We start from the raw sequence: 9647 nt of genomic DNA, 5'->3' as shown, positions 1-9647 counted from the left end.
CCTCCGTCTCTGAAAGCGAAGCAAGCAACTATTTATAGTGGTTTTATTCAAGTGTCAAAAGTTAGAATTCTAACTAAGTCTATTTTTTGCTTTAAACTTAGTATCTTATATTAGGAATCTAAGTTTAGGGCAAAAAATTAAGCTTGTACTTCTTCAAGTCGAAAATTCAATCGTTCAACTAAGCTCTCTTCCTCGAAATTTTAGCGACCAATGAAATCTCACCCTTGGGTCTCTAATTCTCGTCGATGCCTCCAGTTGCGTATAAGCAAAACTCTGACAAACTAATCTGAGAACAACAAACTGTTTGTTATACGAGGTTTACACTATGTATTTTGTATTGCATGCAGCAGGTTAGTTTCCACTTGTGTTCACAAAGTATTTTTAATTGTTCGTACAACATAAATACTAGATTATCAATCCCGTGCATGGTGTGAGCTGCTTAAGTTAAAAAAGCAAATTAAAAGTCTGAGAAAGAGCTCTCACTTAACCATAGCTTCAGGTAGACTATAGCCTGACCACTCTGGTGAAGTGCTGGTATCACGTGAAAATTTCAGACGCAAAATTGACCATACACACTAAAAAAGAGCCTTCATGCTCACTAACTGAACAGTCTGAGATATGGGGAATAATAGAAAACAGGACAGCTTAGAACAGGCTACTGTTAATGCAGACAAAAAACTTAATGCTGCTCCGCTGCGATAATGCAGAAAAAAAGTTTGTATTTATTTGCTGCTGACAATTCAAGGAAACTAAAGAGAATTTAGCATATGGAAATCTTATGAACCAATCGAAAATATTTGCTTTTTAAATAACATTATCATTTTCACTTGAAAAGACTTTTATAGAAATTTATGTAACGCTGTTATGATTTTACTTACGTTAAAATGATAGGAAGCAACAGATTGCGGCTGGTATCTGAATAAACCGGGTCAAGATCTCAGCGGTTATTATCAGCGCACTTCTTACACAATTTTCAGCAAAAGCAAATTTCAAGATAAGCGTCCAGATCTTGGAACTTGCAAGATAAACTTTATTTGCAAGAATTTTGCAAGATCTTAAAAGATAACGGCTGGAGTTCGACTAGGGAGATAAAATGAGCCCAAATTACAGGTATTCTATTCATGGCTCATATGGTGGCAGGTGGTACCCTGCACCCCAGCTGGACTCAGTTGAAGCCAGTTGAGGACATTGGTCTCTACTGTGAGCATATCTTCAGATTAGACATTCTGCAGGCTTGTGAAGCTGGTGTCTTCTTCCTCAAACAATTCTCACTTCAGTTGGAAGTCAATTCTAATGAAAAAAATTGGATCAAAGGTATCTCTTTGCTATTGTACCGTCCCCTCAAACACAAAAATTTAGCCCTCCTCCACCCCCCCCCATATTGCGGTATTATTCGTAATGCGGAGAGGTCTTCAGATTGTGGGGTTCCACAAATCCCCAAATTTAGAAATTTAGTCCTCCTCCCCCTCCCCATATTGTGGTAGTATTCGTGATTGGGCTTCAGGTTGCTGTTGGGTTCCCGCATGAAGTCTGTGACCAAGCCAAGTATTAACCAGCTCAGGTTTGTGTTGCAGACAGGGGGTTCAGACCGACAGGCTAAACAAAATCTTAACGCAAGCAAAGAGCACAGATGATTACATAACTTCAATTAGTTAATGAGTGAAAGTAAAAGTTATTTGCAAAAAAACTAGTTAAAGAAAGCAGTTGTGAATAATTCACATTTTGGGTGGCAGGACTGCTTGTATTAACGAGACCGGTTAGATTGAGGAAATATAACATTTGTCAGTCATTAGCACTATGAACGTGGAGAACAATTATCCGGATATAAATGTACAAGCCAAACTGATCGAACGCTAGCATACATAAATACTTTTTATCGATTTAGAATCAAAGCTGTTTGTTGATTAAAACTGTTAAAAATCTATCATGTAAAAAAGTTATCACTTCCCAAAGACATTCATTCCAACCGACCTGAAATCACAGACTTTTCAAGTTAATCAAACGTGTCCAGATAAAACAAAATAGTCCCAGACAAAACGGTCCCAAATTGCAAAATTTTTCCAGACAAAACAGTCCCAGACAAAATAGTTCAATAAAAGCAGACAAATTAGTCCCAGATAAAATAGTCCCGAATAAAAATTGAAACAATTGTAAATATTTTCTACAAATAATTGACAGGCTTCTGAATGCATTGAGTTAAGCTTCTGAATGTTGGCAAAAACTTGGCAAAAATAATGTTCTAATCAACTTAATTTCGGTTCATTGAAATAAAATCATATGAATAACTTAAGGGGTTTCTTTGTTAATTGGCGTGCATATATTTGACTCTATGTTTAGTCGGGACTATTTTGTCTGGGAATGATTTGCTGCGTTCTTGGGACTACTTTGTCCGGTAAAGTTTTGTCAGGGACTGTTTTTGTCTGTTTGCCTTATCAGAGACTCTACTCTGAAATCTGTCCTTCCCTCAAAACAACCAGATTGGTTTCAACTTTGTTCCCTCCACTTCAAAGTTCCGAGAGATTCCCAATTCGCAAGTTCATTAAGGAAACATTCGACTTGCGTCAATAATTTTTTCTCGTGACGGCTCCGACACTGGTTTTTAAAAAAGTATATTTTTATTTTTTTCTGTATTTGACGCTTTTTTGTAAACGTAGGACATATTATGATAAAAAGTCTCAAAGGCAGCGTTAAGAAGAATGTACAAACCCAATTATTGATTTCAACTTATAGCTAATGATTTTCATAACCTTTAAATTAATTGTTTTCGAGAAAAAAAACAAACTTTTTTTTAACTTTGCTCTTTTTCTGCTTGCTTGCTAATCTTATTAATGAGTTGTCACATATCACTTTATTGGGGTTCAAAAAACGTGGAATCAAGCATTTTTTTTCGTAGGGCAAAGATTATGTTTTCTTGCAAAACTTTTTTGAGTTTTTTTCTGCAATTCTTGTTATTTTGTAGTCGTATACAAATTTTTAAATAACGACAGGTCCCAGTTTCTGATCTAATAGAGTTATAAATGATGGTGTTACAAACGTATTTAATCATTTCAGTTCATATCTAGTGGTTTTCATTACTTTGGAACCAATTGTTTTCAAAAATTGTGAGCGTAAATTTTAAGAAAGACGCTTTTGTTGTTTTTGTGAATTTTTTGCCGAGTCTCATAAAGGACTGGTCTCATATAATTTCTAGTGTTGAACAACGAAACAGTCATTTTATGACTGTTTTATCTGACGCTATTTATTTTTTCTTTTAAATTTCCTACAAATAGAAATCGATTTGGATGTTATTAAAGTTTGTTGTTATTTGATTTTGTTGTTTGTCTTACTCCGTATTCTTAATAATGGCAAATCCCCACGGCCCTCTGAGGCGGTTTTTTTTGTGAAATCTACTGAGTTGAATTTTTTTAATAGCCCCGATGCGATAGCGGCTAATATTGGGAACATCGTGGTTTCTTTTTAATAGCCGCGAAACGATAGCGGCTATTATTGGGGGCGTCGTGGCTTTATTTAGTTGGTCGTCGAGTCATTGATGACTCATAGAATTGACTTTTTCAATGATTGCAGTAACGTCTACTGTTTTCCTGTAAAAAATTGTGTACGTGACGTCATTTCTACTTCCAGTTCAATTGCATGACCTACTCACTCAAAAAATTGACTTCTGAGCTCACTTGTGGAACTCTAATATTAACGAACATTTACTAGTTAAAGATCAATAGTGTGCATCTAACTGGTGCCAAAGTTATATGCCTTATTTCGTGAGTATTAGTCTTGAGTTTCTGATTACGAATATCAATTTTGAAAAAACTCTTGTAGTGCTTTTTCCTTATAGACCGTGTGTGTCATAAAATTGACAGTCTGAATCTGACCCAAAAATTCTAGTGGCCTTTTAGAGGACTGATGGTTGATCTGTCTATCTTTTTTCTTTGGTTCTTATTAGCCGACTTTTATAGGACTTTTCTTGGTTTTTTCTTATTTCGTTGTCAAGATTTTTGTTACGACCATATGACGCCACAATCACTTTCTGTTCATTCGTTCATACAATTTCAACTGAAACGTGTGCGTGTCGTCATTTGTTGCTCTTATTAGGGCAAGTTTTTTGTTCATTGGCGCGATTAAGTTTTTGGTCACACGTGACTTACCTCACTCTCAAAATGACTTTCTCACTTTGAAATTGAATTTTATTTACTTGAACTGAAAGAGATAAAATCAAGTGATTGTGTCGCTCAAAATGAAAATTTTTTAAGAGCAGCTGATAGAGGTGGCAAGAACTTATACAGATTCTTACTCAAAATCTAACTTATCAGCCTTCAATCAAGGGACTATTTTTGTGGTCTGTCTTTTTTACTGTTTTTTTAAGACTGCAGATCTACGAAGCCATTGCGGCTTTTTTCCGTCAATCTGACGGCTGTGATTTAGTTCGTCGTCTCCCTCGATGATTCTTACAACCTGACTTCTTGGAATTGACTTTTTCAATGACTTCAGTGACTTCTACTGCTTTGCTGTTAAAATTTGTGTGCGTGACGCGTCGTTTCTGCTTTTAGGTCGATTGCGTGACTTACCTCACTAAAAAAATTACTTCTGAATTCACTTATGCAGTTTTAAATTTGATGAATATTTCCTAGTTAAAGACCAATTGTGTGCATCTAAGTGGTGCCAAAGTTTTTTGCCCTAATTCTTGAGTATTAGTCTTGAGTTTGTGATTTCGAATATCAATTTTGAAAAAGCTATTTTAGGGCTTTTTTCTGATAGATCGTATGTGTAATAAAATTGACAGTCCGATTTTAACCTAAGAAGTCTTGTGATCCATTAAAGGACTGCTGGTCGATCTGTCTATCCTATTCCTGTAGTTGTTTCAATTCATGGAAGGCCACAAGCGTCTATCGCGGCTATTTTCCGGCATTCTGCCGGCTATGTTTCATAGACCAGTTATTTTTGAAAAATAATTGATTTTTTGAAAGTTTTCTATCCCTTCCTCATTTGGTAGACATTTAAGCCGAAAATGTGGATGAGCGGGTTCAGAACATTATGTGCGAAAACACACGTTACTGAGCCTCCTCGATGATTTTTAAATATGAATATTTATATCCAAAAAATGAACTAGGCATTTATATTTAATTTTTAAGTGTAATTTTTATTAATCACTTGCAACTTAATATAGTTATTTTCATCAATTTTTGATATTTAAATCAATTTACATATCCAAAAGAACTATTCAATTATATTTATTAGGTGTGTTGGATGCATGTTTGAGTGTTATAATGAGTAACTACTCGAGCAATCTTTTGGAAACGAAGAGATGTGTGAACAAAGCTGCCATTGATTTTGCCAAGAAGGACAAGACCATAGGTAAAGACTGTTGCCAGTTTCGAATTCAAAGTCTAAATCAACCCAATTCTTATGAAGAAGTCGGTACTGCATCATCAAATCTAGCCACAGGCTCAAGGTGCAAACTTTATGCCCCTACCTTTAGTTAATATGGGGCTAATTTGTGGCTCATTGGACAAAGTCTTTGCATAATTTAAAAACAGTATAAATTTTCCTTATTGCCATGTGCCACTCTGTAAGGTCTTTTTTACATGTTTTAAGATAACGTTTTGTAGCTCTAATTAAAAAGGTAAATAAGCTTGGTCAATTTACGCTTGAATAATGCAATGTCTGAACATCCGCAATGCAAAATGCTCAGTTCAAGACTTTTTTGCGTTTGATTGCTCTCAAAAGAAGGTTGTAGCAATTATATTAGTGCTGTCGATCTTTCTTTATGCAATTTTTCGCTTGACCGATTTGTCGTCTGACCCTTTTGACTTTTCGTCCCCAAAAACGGGATGAACAGGTAGCGCCCAGCGGGCATTAACTACTCTTAGAACCTTTCAGCTCTGTTTCAGCTCAAACTGTTTAGGAGACTTATACTTATGGTGTGACGGGCGGTTCTTAGAGGTTGAAGACATCCCCACTGTTGACCCCCCACCATCGCCCCCACCCCCCACCACGCTGTTGCCCCCCACACCACTGTTTCTTACCACCCCAAATCCCTCCCCCCTCCCTCCCCATCAACCGCCCGGTGCACCCCCCGGCTACTGACGAACAACCGATCGCTAAATATACGCTATTTTATACTAGTTTTCACAATTTTTTTTCAAGCTTTTTGAAAATTTTTGTCAGTTTTTGAGTTTTCAAGCACTAGGTGTCAAGGAACTTCCTCTAGGTTTTAATATTCAGTTACTGCATAGTTTCTAGTGGTTTTGGAACGGTTCCAACATTTTAAGATTACGAATTTTAGCATTTTGTTGACAAAACGTGCAAACTTGTTCATTTTTTTGACGTTATTTTCTATTGTTCACGTCTTTCCAGACAATGCGGACAGAAAACGTCCCTAAGGATTTGATAAAAAGTTACTCAAAAAAAACTTAACTGCCATGGATTACCTTTAAATTTTTAAATATGACAACATTTTTTTGAAAACCTTGATTTTTTTCATTTTTTTTTAAGTTTTTGTTGGTTTTTAGGTTTCTCCTGCCTCAAGAGCCGATGAACCTCCTCTAGGGTCTGACAATAGGTTACTGTATAGTTTTTAAATGTAATAGAAAGTTTTTTAGGATTTCAGCACCACAAATTTTACCATTTTTTAAAAAAAATCTTGCAATTTTTTTCAATTTTTTGACATTTACTGTTGCCAGTTTCGTAAAGACTGTTACCAGTTTCAAAATCAAAGTCTATATCAACCCAATTCGTATCAAGAAGTCTGTACTGCATCATCAAATCTAGCCAGAGGCTCAAGGTGCAAACTTTATCCCCCTACCTTTGGTTAATATGGGGCTAATTTGTGGCATTTGGCGTCATTCGACAAAGTCTTTGCATAATTTAAAAACAGTATAAATTTTCCTATTGCCATGTGCCACTCTGTAAGGGCCTTTTTACATGTTTTATGATAAACTTTTGTAGCACTAATTCAAAAGCTAATTATGAATGGTCAATTCGCCCACACATTATCTACTATGAGCACTGGCTCATGAAATAGCTTTCAATTTTTTAATATGATAAATTTTAGCTTTTTTTGAAAACCTTGATTTTTTCAAGTTTTTTTTTATAAAGTTTGTGTTGGTTTTTAGGTTTCGTGAACCTCAAGAGCCGAGAAACTTCTTCTAGGGTCTGACAATAGGTTGCCGTATAGTTTTCAAATGTAATGGAATGTTTTTCAAGATTTCAACTCCACAAAATTTTTTCACAAATCTTGCAATTTCTTTTCGTTTGTTTTGACTTTCATTGTCATTATTCAAGTTTTTCAGCCTGACAAAAAAATTCCAGTACGGTTTGATAAAAATTTACTGGAGACTGTTTTTTTGGTAATGGATTAGTTTTCAACTTTTATCACAAATTTAAGCGGTTTTTTATGCAACTTTCAATTTTCTCAAGTTCGACATTTTCTCATTCTTTTAAATTTTCCAGCCTCAAGAACCACATAACTTCCTCTAGAGTTTGATTATAGCTAACTGCACAGCTTATAGATGTAGTGGAATGTTTATCATGATTTTTCATCAGCAATTTTCATAAATATTTACAATTGTATCAAGTTCTTTTAATCTTTTTGAATTTTTTATTTTTTCAGGCACCAGGGTCCTAGGAACTTCTTCCAAAACTTGATAATAATTTTTCTGAAAATTACAGAATGTTCCCCGTTTATGGATCTCTATGAGCCAGTAAAATTACTTAAAACTTGAAATAGGGATACGATACTGGATAGTGTCTTGAGACAATGAAATGGTTTTGAAGATTTTATAATCTTGAATTTTAGCAAGATTATGTTAAACTTTGCGATTGTTTTCAAAATTGTTGAATATTTTTGTCGTTTTCTGAGTTCAGCAATCTTTACTGGCCACCGGAGCTTTTGAACACTTGTAGATAGGATACTTGACATAATTCCATAGACATAAAAAAGTTTTGAACATTATCAATGCGAAAACTTGCAGTTTTTTTTTTAATTTTTCAACATTTTGCCAATTTTTAAAATATCAGTTTTTTATCTGATTTTTTTTTCTAACAAGACTAGAAAACAAAGTTGCAAAGTCGAATCAAGCTAAATTTAGCGTCACTAAAACGTGCCTAGCTAATGACGAAGCCAACCGCTCGTCATTCGATTGAGAGCAATTCGCCCGACGATAGTTCGTTATGTTCTTCCTTGTTTCCCGATAACCTGTTTTTGAAAGCACGACGCTTAAAGACGTTTCGTTTCGTTTTTTCTTAAACCCTCTAAGCTACATGCTTCTGATCATATTCCGAAGCCTCGACATAAAATTTCGGACATCATCATATAATCATATTCAGAGCACCCTGCAAATCATATTCCAAACATTTTCAGATTCCAAGCTCTCTTAATATCATATTCCGGAAAATCTTTTAATCCGAACCCTCTAAAAATCCAGAACCTCTAAGATCAAATTCGAAAGCCTCTTATATTCCGAACCCTCCAAATTATAGTACGACCCAGTTCATATTCCGAAACCCCTAAAGTATCTTTTTCTAATCTTTCTCATTTTGCAAATCCCTGTCAATCTCACAATCAGAACCCTCTCATCTTCATATTCCGAACCATCTCACTTTCGGAACCCTCTCAACGTCTTATTCAGAAACTTCTCAGATAATCATTTTTTGAACATTCCTCAATTCCGAACCCTTTCGATGTCCTATTCCGGAACCTCTAATGTTGCGAAAACTCTCGACATCAATTTCCTACCCTTCTCATAATTTGAACGCTCTCATAATCCGAAGCCTCTAAAATCAAATTGCAAAGCCTCTCATATTCCCAACCCTCTCATAATCATAGTACAAAATTCCTCAAAAACATATTGCAAAAATTTCATCATCAGAATCTTCTCAAAATTCCAAACACTATCAACACAATATTCCGGACACTTTCAAATTCCGAACCCTTGCATGCTGCGAACACCTTCCAAATCATGTTCCTAGTCCTCTTCTAAACCCTCTAATAATCCTAACCCTTTCATCGTCAAATTTTCAACTAATATTCCCATTCCCCTCAGTATCATATTCTGAAACCTCACAAAACCATATTCCGAACAATGTCTTGCTTAGAATCTTCTCATATTTTAAACGCTGTCAACATTATCTTCCGGGCTTTTTCAAATTACGAACCTTTTCATGTTGCAAACCCCCTAAATTTGTTATTACCAGCCCCTAACAATCGAAATCGTCTCATATTCGAAAAACTCTCAATATCGGTTTCTAAACCCTCTCATATTCCCAACCCTCCTAAAATCATATTGCGAAACCTCACAAAGTCAAATTCCGAACAATCTCATAATCATTCCGAACCCTTTCTCGTTTCGAAACCTCTCAACAGCATATTCCAAACTCATTCATATCCCAAACTCTGTCAAATCGAGAACTCAAATTCTCGCATATTCCGCACACCCTCCAAAAAATACTCCTAACGTCTTGACCTCCGAACCATCTCATATTCGAAACCCGTTTAACATCAATTTTTCCAACCCTCTCACTTTGAACCTTCTCAATATTAAAATCTGAACCCTCTCAAATACCCAACCCTCTCAACGCCAACTCTCGAATCCTCCCAACCACAAATTCTGAACCTTCTCTAATTACAAACCCTCTCAGAATTATATTCCGAGATC

At 35.6% G+C, this 9647-nt stretch overlaps 1 protein-coding gene across 1 annotated transcript in view; it reads left to right on the top strand.

Moving 5' to 3' along the window:
* The first annotated feature begins 232 nt into the window (after window positions 1-232).
* Window positions 233-9647, top strand: part of LOC142341125 (uncharacterized) — a 22793-nt gene continuing 13378 nt past the window's right edge. The window contains exons 1-3 of the mRNA XM_075392015.1: window positions 233-350; window positions 1111-1314; window positions 5230-5346. Of these exons, the coding sequence (XP_075248130.1) occupies window positions 326-350; window positions 1111-1314; window positions 5230-5346 (346 nt within the window). The 5' untranslated portion in view covers window positions 233-325. The remainder of the gene's footprint in view (window positions 351-1110; window positions 1315-5229; window positions 5347-9647) is intronic.

Source organism: Convolutriloba macropyga, chromosome 6, assembly GCF_964194025.1.
Source record: "Convolutriloba macropyga chromosome 6, txConMacr16.3, whole genome shotgun sequence".
In the NCBI taxonomy this organism is placed as follows: Eukaryota; Metazoa; Xenacoelomorpha; order Acoela; family Convolutidae; genus Convolutriloba; species Convolutriloba macropyga.
Note: the sequence above shows the minus strand (reverse complement) of the source record. Positions and strands in the feature narration are given on the sequence as shown.